Source organism: Haliotis rubra, unplaced genomic scaffold, assembly GCF_003918875.1.
Source record: "Haliotis rubra isolate DU_JTF1 unplaced genomic scaffold, ASM391887v1 Scf275, whole genome shotgun sequence".
NCBI classification, from domain to species: Eukaryota; Metazoa; Mollusca; class Gastropoda; order Lepetellida; family Haliotidae; genus Haliotis; species Haliotis rubra.
In genome coordinates, this window is record NW_025766836.1 from 219178 (window position 1) to 242500 (window position 23323).

General features: G+C 38.5%; 2 protein-coding genes across 3 annotated transcripts in view; one reads left to right on the plus strand and one right to left on the minus strand.

Annotated features, from left to right (window-relative positions):
- Positions 1-717: 717 nt before the first annotated feature.
- On the minus strand, positions 718-11234 carry LOC124280828 (coiled-coil domain-containing protein 92-like). Of its 2 annotated transcripts, none has more exons than XM_046716811.1 (4): positions 11075-11234; positions 9562-9713; positions 6826-6873; positions 718-6314 (listed from the first exon to the last, which is right to left on the minus strand). In XM_046716811.1, exons 2-4 carry the CDS (start codon positions 9686-9688, stop codon positions 5506-5508), a joined length of 984 nt encoding a protein of 327 aa, XP_046572767.1. In that variant the 5' UTR covers positions 9689-9713; positions 11075-11234; the 3' UTR covers positions 718-5505. The 2 variants fall into 2 exon arrangements, with proteins under 2 accessions (XP_046572767.1, XP_046572766.1); XM_046716810.1 differs by having other exon boundaries at positions 10959-11234.
- A 322-nt stretch (positions 11235-11556) lies between these two features.
- LOC124280826 (E3 ubiquitin-protein ligase DTX4-like) overlaps positions 11557-23323 on the plus strand; it is a 28331-nt gene continuing 16564 nt past the window's right edge. The window contains exons 1-3 of the mRNA XM_046716806.1: positions 11557-11780; positions 15002-15936; positions 23103-23164. Coding sequence (XP_046572762.1) covers positions 11682-11780; positions 15002-15936; positions 23103-23164 — 1096 coding nt within the window. The 5' untranslated portion in view covers positions 11557-11681. The remainder of the gene's footprint in view (positions 11781-15001; positions 15937-23102; positions 23165-23323) is intronic.

Consider the following 23323-nt stretch of genomic DNA (forward strand, 5'->3'; position numbering starts at 1 on the left):
CTGGGTCACCAGTGTCCATAATAGAGAACTGCATCACCTCATATGCCTGGGTCACAAGTGTCCATAAGAATAGAGAACTGCATCACCTCAGATGCCTGGGTCACCAGTGTCCATAATAGAGAACTGCATCTCTTCAGATGCCTGGGTCACAAGTGTCCATAAGAATAGAGAACTGCATCTCCTCAGATGCCTGGGTCACCAGTGTCCATAATAGAGAACTGCATCACCTCAGATGCCTGGGTCACCAGTGTCCATAAGAATAGAGAACTGCATCTCCTCAGATGCCTGGGTCACCAGTGTCCATAATAGAGAACTGCATCTCCTCAGATGCCTGGGTCACCTGTGTCCTTAAGAATAGAGAACTGCATCTCCTCAGATGCCTGGGTCACCAATGTCAGTCCATAAGAATAGAGAACTGCGTCTCCTCAGATGCCTGGGACACCTGTGTCCATAAGAATAGAGAACTGCATCTCCTCAGATGCCTGGGTCACCTGTGTCCATAATAGAGAACTGCATCTCCTCAGATGCCTGGGTCACCTGTGTCCATAAGAATAGAGAACTGCATCACCTCAGATGCCTGGGTCACCTGTGTCCATAAGAATAGAGAACTGCATCTCCTCAGATGCCTGGGTCACCAGTGTCCATAATAGAGAACATAGTTCAGTAATATGAAATAGTCTTGTAATTGACTGCAGACAAACAACAAAACACATTAACAACTTTTGATGACAAACCTCCCTATATTTATTTCACATAAATGAATACCTAAAACAATACTGATAACTGCATTGAAACGATATTCAAAATTGGGACATTCAACAGTTCAAAAATCAAAAGGATTTTCAAAAATAGGAATTCATCATCTGTTGACTTTGGACGGACATTATGAAAACATAAAATAAATAAGTAAACATAACAGGAATAATTTTGTTAAGAGCCATTGTTACATCCATCAAATAAAAGACAAAGGGATGAAAATAAAAACAGATATAATGCTTACTGCAACTGTCAAGAAGCAGTTACACAGATTTCTTATTCAGGAAACATGATAAACATCATGGCAAATGGAAAATGTAGACAGTGTTTTAAAACTCTTATCACACCAACCTGTTATAATATCACATTCCAAGATTGCAAATACTGCACATATAGATATATTAGAGATAGTCAGTATCACAAATGATCACCTGCCATTAATTCAACAAATGACCTTTCTTCACAATGCAGTGAAATCGGAGCTCATTGAGTAAATATGTGGGACTTTGGGTGGAATCTGAGAGGTTTCCAGCCTGTATTTACCCATTGGCACACCAATCTTAGCCAGGCTACGGTCTTAAGTCTATGGAATTATTTGGTACTACTGATTAGTGAGTGAGTGAATGTTTTATGCTGCTTTCTGCAGCAACATGACTGGGCAACCAGGTACAGCTTTCAGACTCAGGACCGATGTGGCAAACTGAACATCTTCTGTGAGACAACAAACACTTCAAAAAGTCCAACCCCATCACACCTATACTCATTAAAAATCTGCTAATATGCAGTCAGTGCCCAAACTATTTGTATTTAACGGCCCAAACTTGCTGTATCAATATAACTAAATTTCAGTGTGGATTCAATGTAACTAGATTTCATAAAGGACTATTAACAAGACCATTATAGACTATTATAGAATTTATGTGTTAGTGAATGAGGTAACAGTATATGAAGTATGCTGATGTATTTGCTTCCACAGAACAATAGGATCTGATAAAGATAAACCATTTAGGGAGTGCTCATAATTTATAGCTTGTGTGTGTGTGTGTGTGTGTGTGTGTGTGTGTGTGTGTGTGTGTGTGTGTGTGTGTGTGTGTGTGTGATATGATGATGAATTTTATGGGGAGCATGTACAATGTGAATGACGAACCCCCCTAAAACATATGCACAAAGTGCCCCCCCCCATCAATTCTCTCCCTCCCATCATTTTAAAGCATATTTTTTCATATCTTTTTTCCAAAAATGGGTGCTTTTACCAATATTCCACCAATATCCACTGCAGAGGACACCAAAATCGTCTCACACAGAGTACCCATGAGGGAATTGAACCCATGTCTTCGGTGTTACAAGCAAAAGCATTAACCACTTGGCTGAACCATGGTCATGTCAGCATCAAAATGAGATGAGACTAAATATCACATATCTTGAGGGTAACAATTCAGGTTATTGGGCGCTTCAAATAAGTGACTGAGAGGGTAGGTGTTGAATACCAGAATCAGAAATATCACACCTGTACTGCAGCTGTATCACAGCTATACCGCAGCTGTATCACCGCAGCCTGTGAAGGAGTCAGGACCTGATAAAACAGTGGCTGACAGCATGAACAATCCTCGACCCACATTGCACCAACCAATCCCCTATTAAGCTGGGCCTAGATTTTCGAAGCTCTCTTAGCGCTAAGATAGTCGTAAGAGACATTCATTAACATTAACTTACAACTATCTTAGCGTTAAGAGAGCTTTGAAAATCTAGGCCCAGTCTCTTAATATATGCAAGATGCATGATGGGAATCTTTCTACAAATGATGACTGAATAATCACTTACCACAAGGAGAAACTGGTCAGTGATCCCATGAGTGAGTGAGTGAGTGAGTATGGTTTGACGCCGCTTTTAGCAATATTCCAGCAATGCCACGGCGGGGAGTGATCAAATGAAAACCTGATGATATGATTAATGCTTAACAAAACCTTGTTCTGACCATAGTTATCACAGACAAAAATTTAATGAAACTGTTCTTATCAGATTAAACAGATTCAATGTTTTCGTTTAAAGAAATAATTTGCATAATCTGAGTTACAAAACTATTGGATGAAAAACACATCAAGCAGTTAAAGGTGATGGTTTGAGCAAGAGAAAAGCAATTCAATTTTGTATCCTGTGAGCCATAGATTTATACATTTTGTTGATATAAATATGTACAAATATAAATACATAATACAACAAAATGATACATTCAAGATGTTTCTAACTTCACTAAAACTGTGTGAGATGAGGTCCTAGGCCTGATCAATGATCCGAAATATCGTCAACATAAACATTATTAAGAGTATCGTTATGAAAATTGTGTTGTCGATAATATTGTACATTAACTTTTGTGAAAGAAAAAAGGTTTAATTTTTTCACACAATATACAAATCTGATTTTATTCATGGTCTGCTTCTAAATAATTAGTATGTTCAGGATGCAGTTTTGGTAATAATCCATGCATAAACCAGCGATGTGAAATATATTCATTTTCTTCATACATTTTTGACATTTTTGCTCATTTTTGCTTGACGTATCGTCTCTGATATTTATTGATCTTTATGATCTACATTGATAGCCAGCCCTACAAGTCCCCATAAAACAGTATATCATTAACATATACGTATCTTGATATCCCAATAGCTGAGGCTCTAGAAGTGACTCTAATCACTCTACCAAGCTACAGGAAAACTGGTTACACAAACAGCACCATATCTAGTCAGCAGTCTATATATCTGTTCTCGACCAAAGCGGACACTTCATAAACCACACTCTCTAATCAGACAGCCATGTTTAAATTTTGTTTAGCTACATGTTCCTAAATGAAACATGTAAAGATTAAATAGACGATGAATACATCATCGTATCTCTACTGTTTAAGAACATAAAATTTGAAAGTGATATAATAAATTTTTATTAGTTACCTTCCTGTGTAATTGTGCGAACTTCTGCAATTATAATATTAACGCTAAGTCCATAACTTAAACATATGCAACATGCATTCAATTTTCACACAATCAGTCTTCATCCATTGTGACACGGCACCGATCTCATTAAGATCAGGTTACACCACTGATATCGTACCCCTTTGTGAACATACTTGACAAGACCTCCCAGCGAGGTTCTGGTGAACATGTTAACCTAGGATTTTAAATTCTTAGTTTCAATGGGTGAAGCATTGGGAGTTACGATCATTTTAGCGCTACGATAGCTTTGTGGAACAGGGCCTAGGTTTCAAAACTATCAATCACAAAGCATAAATAATAATACATTCTCTGCGATAGTTTACTTATCACAGTGCTGTTAGGGGCACGAGGAAAGAAATCAACGTAAACAGCATTATGACATATCATAGACTAGGTGGAAAATGGACCATTGTCGCCATATTGGCATCATCAACACTGCACAATGAACAAGGTCCTCATCTATTTATTGTGTAAATACGGATTGTGGATGACACATACGAACAGCACGAATTTTGATAGGCTTATAATTTATATGTATAGTGAACCTGGTTATAGTGATCAGCTTACCGTGGCATTCAATACACACTGAACAAAACAACTAAAAGATCATGAATATTTGGGGGTTTTTTTAGCAATGAAAACTGAGCACATAAATATCCCTGAAAGATTCATGATCCTCAACTTCTTTTGTTCAGTATACATGACACAAATCGCAAGAATGGTGAGAACGAAGAAAGTGAAGATTGATTGCATAGATCTGCAGCAGTGAGGATCAAATGTTTATATGGTTGTGATTATAGTTTGCACCAAAATATCAATATCTTTAAAAAAAAGTTCAGGAATATTTCATATGGTTATAACGCCTTACTATGGTCACATATCTTCAATGTAAATAGGTGTAGAATCATGTTTAATGAATGAGGGAAATGAACATCATAATACCACCCTGAACTCAACATTAACAATACTTGTACTTGTTACTGTACTAAAACTAAACAAATCCTAAACAATCAATATATTATGTATAATTCACAGGTACTATGAAACACTCTTTCATATATGCAAGGAGAAAATAAATAACACACACTAAAACAGTCATACATACAGATCTGTTTCACAGCATGAAATAAGATATCTGTTCCCATGGTAACGACTTACACAGGATTAAGGAGTTAATTGAAAGACACTTATGAAACATTTTAAGTATCGCATAAGCTCTCAAGTCAACAGGCATATATTTCATGAAAAATGATGATTGTGGTCATTAACATAATTAAATACTTTGACATTAACTGTCATTTTGTAGTGAGACACTGAAGATTTTGCTCTTTAACAAAACCATACATACCATTCTGCGTTTGTGAGGATAATTTTACCTTCCATTATACCCAAAACTAATTCATCCTATCAAGATTGAGACATTTTTATTAATAGGTAAACTATTTCAAGGAAGTGTAAAAAAAAGATTTCTTTCAATATTTATCATTTCTGCTGATATATGAAATGGTGAAACAAAAATAATAAAACATCCAAGGAATGATGATAAAAACTTTAGGTAATATTAGTAAATAAGCACATTAGACACAGTTTCCCTTATTAGTAATTTGAAAGCATTAGTTTTCCACATGGTACATTGGTTTTCACACTAGCAAAATTCCTGAACATTTCTCAACCGAAGATAACAATGATGAACGCCATAGCCTTTGAATCTCATTTATGACGGCCATCACAAGTTTGATCCCATAATAACCCAACATCTGATCTACAATGGATAAAATGATAAAGCACACAGCACAGAATACTTCCAATATATTTGTCCTTCCGTGGCATAGAAACTTGGCAAGCACACTTTCACTGATACTCCGAGTTGTGAGACTCCTGGGCATGATGAACCCAACCCGGGTTCCGCCCTCGACACTTGTTCTACTGCTAATGTTGCAATTTCGGGAGATGTTGAATCTGCCTTTCGCCTCCCTAGCTGCTGAGATGACACAACCTGATGTACCAACACAGCATTCCTCTCTTGACCCATTTTGGAAATTGGTGGCAGGATTGAGGTCTGTTGCCGCTTGTCAATAACCGGCACACCTTCTCCTGTTTTAAGGAACGGCGTGATGTCTGGAGATTCGGATCGACTTGAGCCGCTGCTTTTACCCGACGCGACTCGGAGGGGACGAGACTGGAGTTCGTCTGCATTTCCATATCTTCGATACTGTCTCCGCAGTGTAGACTTGATATCTGTTGGTGGAGTTGGGACATAGTTTGGGGCTTGTGTTCTCCGTATAGTGGTATCAGCACCTGGGTCCACTTTGTTATTGAGCTTATACCTGTGAAGCTCAGAAGTCAGATAAGCTATATTATTGGATTTGGCCTCCAGTTCCGCTTTCAGATTGTTCATGGTATGAGTCTGAGATCTTAGCTCTCCTAAATACCTCTTCTTTTGAGCATGAAGTTCGCTTTCGAAAACTTTGATCTTCTTGTCTCGTAACTCCACTTCTGTTTCAACTTTGATCCTTTCTTTCTTCTCAGCCATTAGTTGAGACTGTAATTCATTTGTTTTGGTGCCAGATTCTATAGCAAAACAAAATATAAAACATTATGCATATGAACTAGTAAGCACTTCCGAAATAGTTACATTAAACGGTATAATAAACCACTACAAAAATTAAATCTGAATGAGTGACTGAGTGAGTTTAATTTTACGCAGCTTTTAAGTAAGGCTGGGGACACAAGAAATGAGGGTGATGATGATTTTTATGGAGAAGCAGGTACATTGTGAATGACTCCCCTAAAATTTATGCACATAATAAGTAACACCCCCCAGCATGTCATGTACAAAATTGATGACCCACCCCCTTGTACATGTGTACAAAATTGATGACCCCCACCCCAGAACAAAATGGGTGACCCCCCCTTAAAATCATCATCATCATCATCATCTTCACCTGGAAACTTGAAAACATTAAATATATTTCAACATATACTTGTCTCAGGCTGCAATATTATAGATATTTCTATCATCATGATCACTGTTCATATAGAGGAAAATAAACATGAAATATGAAACACAATGGAATAATACCTGGTTCTCCCAAGCCATAGCCTTGCATTGTGATTTGGAATGTTAAATCTGGAACAAAGGAACACATGTTGCAATAATTACATCATCATTAGTGTTGGGAATTGGCTAAAATCTCATAATTGATGATTGGTTCATTACCACCGATCAATCATCGAAAATAATTGGTTAGCGTCATTTATGAAATTTGTTAATGCACAAAAAAATAAGGAAAAAACATGTAGTTATTTTTAGGGTGTTTTTGGCAAGTTTCACATCTTTAAAGATGACTAGTATGTTAGGAATATAAATTTCTTGGTGTCTTTAAGATGAATTCAATCACGACTTGGAACAAGCTTGTAGTGCTTATGAAATGTAATAGATAAAACCAACCTTGTGAAAAATATTGTTCATGAAAACAAGTGTTCAAGAATTGTTTGTGTTCGATTATGAAAAAACATGATCGATTGCTTGGTCATTTAGTCACTGCGACCAATCTTCAATTATTTCAATTAATCGGACCACCACTAATCATGATATATCCCATTATTGATCAACCAGATTAAAGTCCCAGCACGGCTTTGGTATGTTCAAGGATTTATGTGCACCTGCTGAAAGGTCAACATTTTGCATAAAAATCTAAAGTTAATGTCAGAAATATTCACAAAATGGAATTAACAATGTCTCAGTTCATGTTCCTAGAGTTAGAGTTACTGGGGTATAGCAAATATGCAGCTTTGTGGGGCTATTATTTCATGGATAACAGGAACAAAATTACAGTGAATGTCAGCGAGTCGTTTTAGCAAAATGTCAGCTGCTTTTAGCAATATTCTGGGATGATCATGGTGGTTGACACCATATATGGGCTTCACATTGTACCCATGTGGGGAGTGGAACCTTGGCCTTTGGCTTTATGGTGGAACCCTTCAATTATAAGCCTACCCGACCACCAAGAAACAACACAGAGGGAGATGTGTCAATGTATTCAAGCAGTATCTAGTTAAGTTTAAAGTATTTTTTAAAATAAACAAAATTTGCACACAAAAATTATTTGTGCTCAAGCGTGCCTGCTAAGGTCACTTAAATTGAAATCCTAAACCGTATGGCATCAGTGAATGTGCCAATCAAAGTTCAAAGCATTTAGAATCAGAAACCTATTCTGACAATAGCTTTGCATTTGGAATGAGTGAGTCAGTGCTACAGCCACCAAAATTACAGCTATATCACAATGATCATGGCAGCCTGCACAGTCTAGGCAAGACAAACCAATGGCTGAAAGCATGAGCATCCACCCACTCTGTTTGGCACAATAGTGCATAATTACCTAGGTCACACAGGATAACCACCCAGCACATTCGCTCTTATGCCAAGTGCTGGGTACTCAAGACCTCATGGCCAATACTTCACAAGTACATATACACAGGGGTGGAAATAACCCATTGCCCGACGTCCGAGTCCAGTGTTTTTTTCTGTCGGGCAAGCAAATTTGTATATCACACTGTACCGGTGTCCAGTTGACTTTCCAATGTTAATAATGTTGTTTATTTAAAAAATCAACAAGAAAACAGCCGGTACAGTGGAAATCTTATCAGGGCAAGTGATTTTACATGTGATACTGTACCAGAGTACACTAGCAATCTTAAAGTTATTTCCACCCCTGATACACTATCCAACACTGCTTCTCACGTTCTTATGCACTTTCCACCATTAAACTAGGGCTTTGTGTTGTTGTAAAATTTATCCAACAATCAAGCCATAGTCCCATTTTTTCAGAGGGTTTTGGTATTGGTTTTGTTACTGTTTTACGCCACACTCAGCAATATTCCAGCTATATGGCGGCAGTCTGTAAATAATTGAGCCTGGACCAGACAATCCAGTGATCAAAAGTATGAACATTGATTCACGCAAATGGGATATGATAACATGTCAACCAAGTCAGCGAGTCTGACCACCCAATCCCATTAGTCACCTCTTACCACATTCATGGGTTGCTAAAGACTAATTCTAACCTGGATCTTCACGAGTCTTTTCAAGAAGGAAAACATATAGTATTCTGACAATTTTACACTGCACAAATGTAGATAATAAATGAATAAAGTGAAATTTTAAGAAATAGATATGTTCACACAAAATTCAATAGGACTCTTTTGATCATAAAAAATACACAGCCTCATTTAAAAAAATAACTAAAAAAAGGACTCAGGCAATTACATCACATCTCGGCTATTTATGGGTATCATAAGAATGTAGGATATACAAATCTGAGAAGTTTTGAGGATGAAGAGAAACTTTTTGTCCTGGATTCACTGATATCAACTAGAACAAGAATAGTACTGTCAAAACTTTTCTGTCTAAAGATTTGCACTTCGGACCAAATTTGTATATGAATATACAACTGCTCAAAGAAGCCAAACATAGTAAACTTTTATTTTGGTCTCCATTGTAAAAGTACCTGGTTCTTATCATTACAATGCAACTTTATCGGATTTGTGTGGATATTTCCATTTTCAGTGACCAACTAAGCTTAGTTCTGTGTGGCTTTTAGCAATATTCCAGCAATATCATGGCAAACGACACCAGAAATGGGTTTCACACATTGTACCCATGTGAGGAATAGAACTCGGATCTTTGGAGTGATGATCAAATGCTTTAACCACTAGGCTACCCTACTGCCCTCCATTTCAAGTGAGATGTATTCCAAAGTTGTGTTGCTCACTGATGTTCGTTCTTCATTTGGACTGCTTGTACATGGTGTCTCACCTGAGCACTTTTTCTGTAGATTGTGTATTTCTTCATGAAGACATTTGAGTGTTGTGGCATGTTCCTGCTGCATGAACAGGATGGAACTCTCCAGGTTCCGCTGGTGGACCGCTGCCTGTGTAGCCATCCTTCAAGGGAGCTGTTTACTCAGTCTACAATATAAAACAGCTCATTCTTTATCCCTTTTTTATGCACAGATCAAGAAATAGTCAGCTACTTTGACAGTAATGAAGGAGTTGGATTTAGCCTGCATCTTACAGAGGTACAGATACTCTGCATATCTGGGTAAATTACACAAATATTTATGTGAAAACCCAATTTCTATTATGTCTGTTATGTAAAAGTATGCTTGAATTTTTCAAATACTCAATAAATTTGATTTTATATACATACACACAAAAATGTAAAACTTTAGCTTGGAGGTTACTGAGGATAGATCAAGTAACTGAGGTATATTGAGAGCTTCTATGTCAGCACATGAACTTGGTAAGTTGCAGTCTTCCTTATTGTTTCTCTTATTACCGATCAAATATAAAAAACAAACACGTAACCAACATTTAAACTTTATTATCTTTCTACAATTAATGGAATAAAAAAAAATACCCAAGTGAGTTTGAATGAGGTGGGTACAGTTTATTTGGTTACTCAAAGGAAAATAAGGATACCCAATTGAGAAGAACACAAGCGTGTACAATGACCCAAAACGTTATCAGTAGCTCTGATCTTAACTTTGCAAATGTTTATCTACACAAAGGAAACAAAGTAGCAAGTGGACTCATAGATTAATGTCACTCAAGAATGCACTGCCAGAGCACTAGCATAGAATCAGACTATAACATTGATGATAAGGAAACCAAAACCACATATTAAATATTGATTAAAGTCATGTATGCCCAAAAACTAAGTTGATTAAACTACCTACCTTGAGAAATCAAACGTCAGTTAGATGATACTAACAATATTGTAATGGTATAACTATAAGAGAGAATTGGAGAATATCAAAAGTGATAAAATCATAAACATGTCTCTATTTTGGAAATAAAGAAATACAAACTCTGATACTGGCTGAACGATTTGTAATAAATTTAACCATCATCCTACTAGATGTTACTACTTCAAATCATTCTCGTGTAGTACGGGAAGTAGGGGAGAGTTTGCATTGTTGACATCAATTTTTCCATTATTTTCGTGTTAACGTAACTTTATACCACGAACACTGGTAAATTGCTTTGCGCATGATATGGATACATGACAGCTGGTGATCATCTGAAATGATAGTTTTCTATATAAAAAAACATCAAAGACAATCCAACAATCAATATCTTTATGATGGTGGTTGAAGGAATCTGCAACATAACGCTGAATTGAGTTGAGAACGTAGGACAAGTATGACTTACTTTAAAAGGAAATTTCTTGATTAAGTCTGGATTATCCTCATGTAAATGACAACAACTGGATGCATTTGTCATTATTTAACAATTACAAAATTTGTCATTCTGAAACAATGCCGTACTTTAGATGTTGCGCACGTTTTTCGCCATTAAGTCTTCCCTTAACAACACATCCTCAGACAGCCATTACCTTCGCGACGACAGGAATGTTAGAGCATGCCGGGAAATAAAAACAGAAACGTAATATATGGCTTATTTCTAAATAAACAAATCAACGAGAATCCTTTAGGAATATACAACATATTGTAATACAAGACAGTAAATATGAATGCTAATAGCGAATATGAATGCTTAAATCACGTCAGCGCGTAGTTTCCTTAAATAGTATTTGTGGAGCAACTAATTATAAGATACAGCGTTGTTTTAAGCAATATGCAACACACCCGGTGTCAGTGTACAATATATTTATCAATTAGTAAAAATTTTGGATTGTAAAACATATTTTATATACATAAACTTCATTTGAACACGCATAAAAACTTTGGAAATTGATAACATATTGGTTAAAATATATGTTATAAGAATATGCTATTATCGAAAAAGAAACAAATATGGCTACACCTGGAAGTGTGATTCCGAAAGCTGGATTTGTTGTATGGGAATGGTTGAGTGAATATGGTCGATGGAGGCCTTATGATTCACCCGTGACTTGTCAGATTGAAGGCCAATATGGCAAAGCACCACAAGTGTATCTGGGGGCAGTCAACCAGTCGTTGTGCATGTACATTGTTGATTTTACAAACATGTGTCAAATTCGTCAAGGATCAGGTGTGTGACCCAACATAAATTAACCGAAAGTGTTGAAACGTTACTTACGGATTAAAGTGTTTATTATCTGACAATAATGTGCTATGATATCCATCACGAAACAACCCCATGCAGATATCAAACCTCAAACTTAAACCGAAAATAGAATGTCTAGTCATCGTGATAGTAGATCAGAACGAACCTCAGTCAAGTTGATATTGTTTTGCATACGTCAGCATAAGGACCTTTTGTGCCAGCTACTTCACTTGTAGAACATAGTCAAATGTGTCAGCTGTGAGTCTCCACTGCAAGAGTGTTCGGTGTGTGTTGTGTACAGTGCTAAGTTCATGTAAATGGTGTTGTTGATATTCGCCCAACAAGAATTGGCCCAAGAATTACACTGTATATAATCTATGCTCTCATGAAGTTCATGATGACTGAACACATGGAAGCAGTTCCTTGGACAGTTAACAACAGCTCATTGAATTTAAATTTTATGGACAGTAAACAGCATGTAGATTGAAAAGACAAAAGCCATGAAAAGCAAATGCAGCCAACCTTAAAAATCAAATGTTTTTTCCAAAAGTATTAATATGGACTGTTTCACGTGTTTAACATGTATTGTGGACTGCATTGTGATCCATACTTTTCAAAGTAAACTAGTAAGATTAATAACACACAATCAGCCAGTAACTGCACAAGCTGTTCTATTTATAGCCTTGCTCCAAGGCTGTACTGAATGCTAAGCCCATGGATGTATAGTAATTCTATCCTTTAAAGAGGCAAGTCAAGACAAGTGGACAGTACACTAAGGATGCCAGTCTGGTATTCATATCATTTATTTAGAAATTATCATTTAAGCAATTATTTTTTACCTTAGAGTCTTGACTGGAATATTGCTAAAAGCGGCGTAAAACTAAACTCACTCACTCAAAAGAAGAGATTGTGGTCCTGATCCACAAAGCTTTCTTAACATTACGACCTGTCTACAATTCACCATATGAATGTCATAGCGCTTCAAACTCATTGTGGATTGGGACCCATGTCTCTAACACTGGTCCTTTGACATGTTTGTTAGACACTGAGAAATAACAACATGTGTAGTAAATCATGGTAGCGGCATAAATGTACTTAAGCATTGTATTTAATATGTAAGTACAATAAGTGCTATAAGATGTACATGTGTATTTCCATGTCCATTATACCTTCATGTCTATACATGTTCAGTAGCCTAGAAGTTAAAGTGTTCACTTGTCATACTGAAGCCTCGGATTTGATTCCCCACATGGTACAATGCGTGAAGTATGTTTCAGTCTCAAAGAAAGTTAATGGTTGTATCACCTGAACCAATGATGATAATATTGATGGAAGTGATACCTGCCATGCTGATCACAGCTATATATTTATGGAATAGTAGTCATATATTTCGTATCCAAGTTTCTAACCGCTTTGAAATTGTCCACAACCATATGTCAATGGAAATTTATTATATGATGACTAGTGTGATTGGTGCAACAAAACCAGATCATGATCTGATATGTCTGCAAAGGAAGTTTGGCATTAACTAATTTCTCTAAAGACTGAAGACTTACATTCCCACTGTGCTTAATACGTAGCTTTAAGTCATTTGAAACTGGTTGGTTATCTGAAAGATTTTATTCAAATGTGTGTTACAAATTTAAAAAATTATGTCTTAAACATCCATTAATTTATAAGTGACATTATATGATAACGAAATCATTACCCTCTAGGGGTGAAATGGTACGCTCTTACCACGGTACGTTACTTATTGCGATACAAGGCCTTCCGTTCAGTTCAGTTCGATTTGGTTTGGTTCGGTTCGGTTCTGGGTATGAAATATGATCATAATGCAGAAAATTGACAACAAGAGCCAAACCTTACATTGTGTATTAAACCTGAAAAAAATAACCATAATCTTTGTTCTTGTGAATGAACAAAACTGTCATTTTATGACTAGATAGAAATAACGGTATGAAAAACAAAATTCTTTTTTTTTTTGCATTATGGTATACCGAACTGAAGGCAAAATACTGTGGTTCTGCTAATACCACGGTATACCGTTTCACCCCTATTACCCTCCTGTTTTCTGGTATCCTAAATGATATGTTTAAGAATGTAAGTATATATTCCTACTATATGATATTTATGATGTTACACTTTACCAGTAGTCTTTTTCTGACTTGGCATCCACATCTGAACCCTTACCATGACAACTCAGCAATTTCGTCTTGTATTGTGATTGCGATTACAGAGGTAATGGTTGATACAACTAAAGGTTCTATCACATTATGACTACGTCCCAGTATGACAACATCCCAACTTGACTACTGTAGAAATACACATCCTAATTATGTACCCTTTGCCGTAATGGACTCACCCAGTTAGTGACTATTTGGCTTAATGAGTTAAATTGAGTATATTTGTACTAGAATTACTATAATCGGCTTATGGCAGAAAAGTCGTGTGGTTGATGATCCTTCATAGTATCATAGATAATTGTTTTCTCAGCACTCAATATTCGATATTAAGGGTTTCCTTGGCATTTCCTGATTTCCATTTGAGTTGTCATTCTCTTCCCACAGAGGTTACTTGTCATATCTTCCTACAAACTTCTGTTCTAATACGTCCCTTTCATGGTACGAGTGTTCAGGATTTGTGATTGGTTGCAATCAGATTTAGTTGTGCAATCAGTGACGTTGTTTCAAAAATGATCATTCGCAAGGCCTCAGTAATTTCTGTATGCTTTGGGAAAACTAGAACGTCTTCCCATGCACGATGCCCAAACGTTTCTTCTAGACAGAACTCAGTCATGTAATGGCGGATCAATGGCTTCTCCATCACCCTCGTTGACAACGGACAAGGTAGCCATTATATGTCATGTGTGTCACATCAAAGTTCCCCGGCAGAGGAGGGATATTTGTGGCCCCATATTTGCTTGTATAAGTGAAGTTGGATCTAAGTCGATGTAACACGTGTTCTGATTGGATAGAAAGAAGGGAGATAATTTGTGTTGCGATTTTTTGCCGCTAGGGGATTTTCCGAGAACCAGGAAATATGGCCGTATTAGAACAGAGGTTCATAGGAAGACATGACAAGTAACCTCTGTGGGAAGAGAGTGTTGAGTTGTGTGACCTTAATGAAAACACTTTCATGCCTAGCCTGACACACATATTAGTCATCATGGCACTTCCTCAAATATGTTTCCTTCTCTTATTTTGTAGGTACAACAACGTCCAGTGAGGAGGAAGATCTATCCCCAAGTTAGCCATTCAGCTAATCAGATTGCATGGCAGTGGTCAGGTGACACGCCAGGTAGTTGGAACACTTATGACTTTGATGTAGCTGGTGTTATTGAAGACTACTACAGCCGAGGACAGAAAATCCTCGACCTGAGTGCTACCATTCTTCAGCTGCCTTATTATATCAATCTTAGTGCTATGCAGCAAGTGAGAATTGAAACTGGAACAATACGTGGAATAAGACGGCAGATTCTAAGTGTACCATATCCTTTAGACACTGGAAAGGCACAAAATTTGGTGTTGCCTCCTCCGCAGCTTTTAAGCTCCTCTTCATCTACCTCCATGTCATCAGGTGCAAGCAAGAGAACAGCATCCAGTAGTTCGGATTCAGATTCAGATGGTGGGCTTCCGAATGGAAGCATGCGTCACCTACGATCATCAAGGAAAAAACGTAGAAGTCGTTACCATGGATCCAGCAGTAAAACACAGACAAGTAGTGCTAGTGCTAGTTTAAACATTCCAAATCCATCCATCTCTATGGGACATCAATACATGATGCCTTCTGGTTCCAATGCAATGATTCATGGATTACTTCCTCCAAGCAATAGAGCTCTTCAACATACAATGAACAGCAACTCAGTCGCTAGTTCCAGCGCCAGTACTGGTAACCATGGGAACAGTATGTTCAACTTGCTACCTCCAGCTCCTTCGGTATCTTCCACTAGCGGTCCGTTATTTCAGGGCCCTCTCACGCGGAGCAGGTACAACAATGTGGCATCGTCCAGTCTTGCACCGAGCATCATGGCTCCATCAACCTCTGGGTTTGTGCCGTCTACATCCATGTCCATGATGTATCATAATAGCATCCCTATAGGAATGTCGGCACATTCACAGTTCATGCCTTCTGCTTCCAATAAGTGAGTATAAAAATAAGTATTTATATTGTTGTGAGTGAGTGAGTTTAGTTTTTATGCTGCTTTTAGCAATATTTCAGCAATATCACGACAGGGGACATGACTGACATGACGAAGCGGAGTTTAAACTGCACCTCTGAACATTGTGCTGGATTGACTCAACTATCTTTAAAGATTTCAGATACACAACAGTTGCACACAAAAACTTATAGACATCTTCAATGGCACTGTTCATAAGTTCAGAAGACTCCTGGAGTCCCGAACGTCTTCTATGGTAGTTGAATTTGGGGACCTCTAAATCTTTACTTCAATAAGTTACGACAAGAACCCCTTGACTTACATGCATATTTTGAACACTGAATAGGGTTTTATGTGATCTGAGCCTAAAATATGCATCAAAACGTTTACCTAAGTGGGGATTTGAAATCACTTCTTTGGCTGTAACATATGTTATATTTGGGATTACACTTTCTTAGTAAAGTACAGATTCTAGTACTTTTTGGGTTGAGTCCCATCTGGGATTTGAACCCACACCCTCAGAGTCAGGCACCTAATCGCCAGCACACAATGTCAGATGCCTGGCACGTGCCAATTGACACTTATCAGACGGGTACACAAAGTCCGCAGCCTAGACTAACAGTTGTCCGACTTCCATTTTTGTGGAAGCCGCGGTGGCTGAGCGGTCTAGGTGTCTGACTTTGTGTGCTGGCGATTAGGTGCCTGACTCTGAGGGTGTGGGTTCGAATCCCGGATGGGACTCAACAGTTCATTGTTACATATGCATACATACAGGGTTTTACGGGACGCGTGATTCCTGCGTATTGGACGCAGAAATTTGATGAAGTACCCCCAAACTAAAATCCTGTGCGTCCTTGTGGACGCAATATAATTTTTTTCTGGGAAGAACATTCTGAGTTTGTCATGATATCCCATATTAAAATATAAACATTCTGTTTACAATCATTATTCTAATGACATTGAAAGTAACACATATTATAACCTAATCATTATCAAATGGGAAGCATCCATGATCAATTATTGCAAGCAAATTGATGGACTCCCAATTTTGGAAATGGACTCTCAGAATACATATGCCCTGAGTCCCCAGGACTCCCAGTTTCGAGGAGCTATGTAAAACCCTGATACATATACATGCATACGGTTGTCATTTGCAGGTTTTTATAAGTTTGCACTATAAGTAAAATACCTGATAAGTAAACAATTTTGGCGAGTCCCTTGAAATTTTACTTATCAGGTTTCCACTGTATATAGTGCCAGTATCCAGATCACCTGCTCAAAGGCACTTCGTTTTTCCCTCGATCATTGGATGTCAGTCTCAAACGGCACAATGTATTATCAATCTCAACTCCCTGGGGATCATACAACTCTTGCAGCCACTAGGCGCACCGAGTTAATGTGGCTTTCCCATCCTCACGAGGTACCCATTCACAGCTGGGTGGACTGGGACACATAGTCACAGTATTTTGTCCAAGTTTACTGCACGCTGCTGTACCCGCAACTAGGTGTTTGTACGTATTCATGTGGCCACCATTTGGTCATATACCAACGGATTCATGGGTCCTTTTAAGTGCACAGGGTTGTGTACTGTACACTAGGGGTTGTAACAACACTGAGAGTCTGCACTCAAAGTTGACTCCAAGGTTTTAACACCTGGTCACAGGTGGGCTCGATCCCGTCACCTTAAGCTCGCTGGATCACTAGCCTGGCGCCTTAGCCAGCTCGCCAATAATGTGCCCCTGTTACATACCGGTTTGTTACATTTGACCACTTTCTTAATGGCATTGTGTATTCTTGTTGTAGACCAGTTCAGTGTCCTAGTAGATATAGATAGTTTGATTAATTGCTGGAATATCGCTGAAAGCGGTGACCGCCTCCGTGGTGTAGTGGTTAGAGTGACCGCCCGGAGAGTGGAAGGTCGCGGGTTCGATCCCGACTGCGTCATACCAAAAGATGTTAAAATATGGTACTTGTTTGTCCCTGCCTGGCGTTCGGCATAAATGGGTACAACAAGGACTGGTCGGCTCGGAGTATAATGTGTCTGAGTGGGGTATTCATGCTTCACTGCGGCATGGTATCTCAGTGGGCTAGCACTATAAACCAGTCTGGGCTAGTACAAGCAGACGCACATACACATAGACACGCATGCACGTCGTCATATGAGCAAAATATTCTCAAGCATGACATTAAACCCAATTTCACCTCACCTCACCTCACCTCACCAGAAAGCGATGTAAAACCAAAATCACTATTTATTTATAGATATGGTCTGTAGAATAGAGGCATGAGGATATCCCAGATAGGGGCACACACGGTTCAGGTATCTTCGAGCTCATGTTGAAAACATGTGCTGTATGATACTCTGTAAAACAGTTTAGGAAGTCCTGGAGGATACTGGCGGAGCATGTATGAGATCCTCTAGGAAGCCCTGTACTATGCAGTAGGAAGCCCTGTACTATGCAGTAGGAAGCCCTGTACTATGTTGTAGGAAGCCCCTGTACTGTGCAGTAGGAAGCCCTGTACTATGTTGTAGGAAGCCCTGTATTATGCAGTAGGAAGCACCTGTAAGGTGCTGTAGGAAGCCTAGTGCAGTAGGAAGCCCAGTACTATGCAGTAGGAAAGCCCTGTACTATGCTGAAGGAAGCCCTGTGAGATGGTGTAGGAAGCCCTGTAAGATGGTGTAGGAAGCCATGTAAGATGCTGTAGGAAGTCCTGTAAGATGCTATATGTAAGATGCTGTAGGAAGCCCTGTAAGATGTTGTAGGAAGTCCTGTAAGATGCTGTAGGAAGCCCTGTAAAATGTTGTAGGAAGTCCTGTAAGATGCTGTAGGAATCCCTGTAAGATGCTGTAGGAAGTCCTGTAAGATGCTAATATTGCTATATGTAAGATGCTGTAGGAATCCCTGTAAGATGCTGTAGGAAGTCCTGTAGTATATGTAAGATGGTGTAGGAAGTCCTGTAAGATGCTGTAGGAAGCCCTGTAAGATGCTATATGTAAGATGCTGTAGGAAGCCCTGTAGGATGGTGTAGGAAGTCCTGTAAGATGCTGTATGAAGCCCTGTAAGATGCTGTAGGAAGTCCTGTAAGATGCTATATGTAAGATGCTGTAGGAAGCCCTGTAAGATGCTGTAGGAAGCCCTGTAAGATGCTGTAGGAAGCCCTTTAAGATGCTGTAGGAAGTCCTGTAAGATGCTATATGTAAGATGGTGTAGGAAGCCCTGTAAGATGCTGTAGGAAGTCCTGTAAGATGCTGTAGGAAGTCCTGTAAGATGCTGTAGGAAGCCCTGTAAGATGCTATATGTAAGATGGTGTAGGGAGCCACGTAAGATGTTGTAGGAAGTCCTTTAAGATGCTGTAGGAAGTCCTGTAAGATGCCATATGTAAGATGCTGTAGGAAGTCCTGTAAGATGGTGTAGGAAGTCCTGTAAGATGCTATATGTAAGATGGTGTAGGAAGCCCTGTAAGATGGTGTAGGAAGCCCTGTAAGAAGCTATATGTAAGATGGTGTAGGAAGCCCTGTAAGATGGTGTAGGAAGCCCTGTAAGATGGTGTAGGAAGTCCTGTAAGATGGTGTAGGAAGCCCTGTAAGATGGTGTAGGAAGTCCTGTAAGAAGCTATATGTAAGATGGTGTAGGAAGCCCTGTAAGATGCTGTAGGAAGCCCTGTAAGATGCTGTAGGAAGCCCTGTATCTGTAGGAAGCCTCGTAAGATACTGTAGGAAGCCCTGGAGAACCTACACATGTTGTAGGAGGACCTGTTATCTGTTCTACATATAGGGACGTGATATCTGTTAGGCATGTTGTGTGTTATATTTATAGGGGAATTTATCTATTGTCGTGATTTGCTCCTTATATTGGAGTTCTGTGTAAGATCTGTTCCTAGTCTCTGAAAAATATGCACAGACAGACTTTATTCAACACTCACGTCTCAGTGCGGTCTTCAAGAACATATTCATGAATACTGTTCCTATAGAGACAGCTTTATCTAAGGTCTTGCCGTCAGTGCTGTGGAGTAATTACCCATCTTTTCCAGACAGTGTTTTGTATTCCTCATTCATATGTAAGGAAACGCTGGCAGTGCACAATTCCCCTCTGACAGTCGCAGACTGTAGGCATGGGCAGTGTCAGAGTGTGATCAGAGAGCCGATCAATACAAGAGCATGGCCTCATCAAACTGAATTCCGTCGGCTGGCACAGGGGTTGTGATTACCCTGATTACATGCTCACTGTCGCTCAAGTATCTCATTCTCACGTCACTCTACCAAGCTGCATTTTGAGACGGATGGCGATTTTCATATTTGGACTTGCTTACACATGGTCTTTGTAATGGCTGTGTTGTGGACGAGTTGTTGTGATGCACGGTTGATGCTGACCTTGAGGGAATGTTGCGATACTTCTCTCCCATAGAGGGGAGGACATCGAGATGAAATCAGTACTTGTCATGTAAGGAGACAATGCAACTGTACGAGAGGTCTCTTTTTGTGTAAGTTCCTCTTGAATGTTTTGTTCTTGGTGGTGTACTGTCCGTAGAGTTTGCTCGTTGATGAATTTAGTGAATCTTCCATCACTCTCATCGGTTTGATTTTTTTTGTTGTTGCATAATTCTGCAGTAATCCAGCTTTGTGATGGTGTCTGTAAATATTCTGGTCTGGAAAAGACAATCCAGTGATTGACATTATGAACATCAAACGGGGATACAATGACATTTATTCAACCAAGACACCACATTAACCTCCTGATCTATTTAGTTGCTTTTTATAACCAGCAATTGATTGCTTGTGACAGGGCTGCAGATAATTTTTCAACATCAGGAGTATGTACTCCCTATTTTTTCAATAGAGGAGTACTGGAAAAACTTAAGAGTACATTTAGAGCATTGAATGGAATTTAATGGAGTATCAGTGATCTTGTGTTTCATTTCATATATGCACCGCAATATTGCTAGTCCTGTGTAAACAGGTCAATAAACAATGAAACAGAACTTTTTCAGATAAATATGTCTGTAAATGATTCTAAGACCGTACACCATTGATGTGGTGCGTATCTGCTACGTTTTCTAAATTTTTTCCTAGCATATCTTGCATATTTTTTATCCGTACATACGCCGATATGTCCGTTATCTGAAGCCCTGTTGTGACCTGCATTTCTACTAAAGTTGGGAATCAGTTAAAATCTCACGACTGATGATTGGTTCATTACAACTGATCAGTCATCGAAAATAATTGGTTAGCTTCATTTATCAGATTTTCCTGTTACGGTTGTTTAGGCACACAAAAATAAAGAAAAAATATGTAGTTGTTTGGCTTTTTTTTCCCAAATTCATATCTTTAAAGGATGACTAGTATGTTAGTAGCATAAGTTAATTTGATGACACAGAAGCAGGTGTGCGAGTTGTACGTGTGAAATTGAAATTTCACTGCACACTCTTGTTGATTACCTGGCTATTCTACCAGCAAGTGGTCCCCCCTCGTAAGAAATAGCGAAAAGTGACAACAAAATAATGATCGTTTAAACAACTTTTTTATTCGGGTGTCCAAAATTATGAGACAAATCATCAGTTGGTCTGTTGATTTCATGTGACTGCAAAATTTGGTTTTGTTGCAATTATTAGATTTTGTGTTAGTGAGCAATTCATCAGTCTCAAATGAAATCAAACAGACTGTAATTTCTGCCTGGAATTTCCACTGGTCAACAGTTTGTTACTCCAATATGATACCTGTCTGTATATACGATCTGAGGACAATCAAGGCTACAAAATTCTTGGTGTTCGTGAGCATGTCTGGTTTCTGTCTCGCCGAAAACAAATGTGATTATGGAAATCAAAATATTGAATACACAACGACATGAGATTGTTGTGGATGTTTTTAAGGTGTTATTAAATGTCAAGGTCTGCATTCATTTTATTTTCATAGTTCATCGTTCATCGGAAACACATATGCAATAGTAAACAGGGTTTTTACTGGTTTTGCTGCTGGATGTAATATTAAATTGTCGCATGCTTTGGCCTGTGATGATCCAGGTTAGAATTGGTCTTCAGCAACCCACGCTTGTTGTAAGAGGCAACCAACGGTTGGGTGGTCAGGCTTGTTGACTTTGTTGACACATGTCATCGTATCTCAATTGCATAGATTGATACCCATGTTGTTGATCACTTGATTGTCCAGTCCAGACTCAATTATTTACAGACCAGTGCCATATACATGTAGCTGGAATATAGCATGTTGCATGCTTTGTGTGTCAAGCTGAAAGTTTTGGTTACAAATATGCTTCCGACTGTAGGTACCCTTGCCAAGAGTATTTTCACAGTTGTAAGAAACGATTTTATTGGATAAAGATTGGTTTCAACTGACACTTATTTGCCACAGTCTGCTATAAGGCTTGTGATTGGTCAAAATCATGCACGAGGCAACGAAAGCCGAGATGTCACTTGACTTAGATTACAAAACAGATGGCACTTGTAACTTGTAATGGACGTTTGACAACTTTTGTGTGTAATGTTGTTGATTTTATTCATTAGTTTATGCAATTTGTTTAATTATTTCCCCAAAACTTTGTTAATTTGTTCTTTGACGACTTTGATGTGAATCCGTTGCTGAAGTATGTGTTGGAGACTCTGTTTTTTTCCAATAACATTGTGAATAATTAGTTTATGATTTTAATTCTGATGATATTATTTGACCATTTGAAATAAGAGTTTTCAGGCACTGTGACGTGTTGGCCGTTTTTCCGGAATGCGGTGTTCAATGAGTTGATTTAATTTAAGTTTTAACTCACTCGCCTAAGTCTAAGTGTTTCATATTATTTTGTTGCATTTCTCAAACTTAACTCGCAAGTGCGACCTATTCACTTGCAAAGTGGAGGCTGTGGAGCCATGGATTATGTTTAGTTCCTTGGGATATCACTTGAGGTTCCCATTTACTTCCATGGGATATCATCAAAGAAATTCTGTTTTCCTCATTATTTGTACATATTCATGTGGAGTTAGAAGAACAATGGATGGACACTTGCTTCTTGTCATCCAGTACGTAATACTCTATCACAACACATGGAGTTGAATGATGCAATTTTGCAAGATCAATTCTCTAAGACAGTAAGAGCATCTGTATTCATCAGTGATTTACTCATATTGACATCTGTCTGTTTCATTTGCAGTATCCCACTCCAGCTGAATGCTGGGAAGGGTCGAGGAAGCCGGATCAGTCCGGTTGTATCCAGTAAGTATTGGCAGTTGTTTAATTATTGTGGAAGGGTTACAGTAGAAGATCCTTTGTACGATATAGAGTGATGTTATTGAAATATGAGTGAATGAGTGAGTATGGTTTTACGCCGCTTTTAGCAATGTTCCAGCAATATCACGGCGGGGGACACCAGTA

What these genes read in the sequence shown, in the direction of transcription:
- LOC124280828 (XM_046716811.1), bottom strand. Translation starts at nt 9,688, where the DNA reads ATGGCTACACAGGCAGCGGTCCACCAGCGGAACCTGGAGAGTTCCATC. An exon ending in TCTACAGAAAAAGTGCTCAG is followed by an intron (nt 6,874 to 9,561) that starts GTGAGACACCAT and finishes CCTTTGTTCCAG; the next exon opens with ATTTAACATTCCAAATCACA. An exon ending in CTATGGCTTGGGAGAACCAG is followed by an intron (nt 6,315 to 6,825) that starts GTATTATTCCAT and finishes GTTTTGCTATAG; the next exon opens with AATCTGGCACCAAAACAAAT.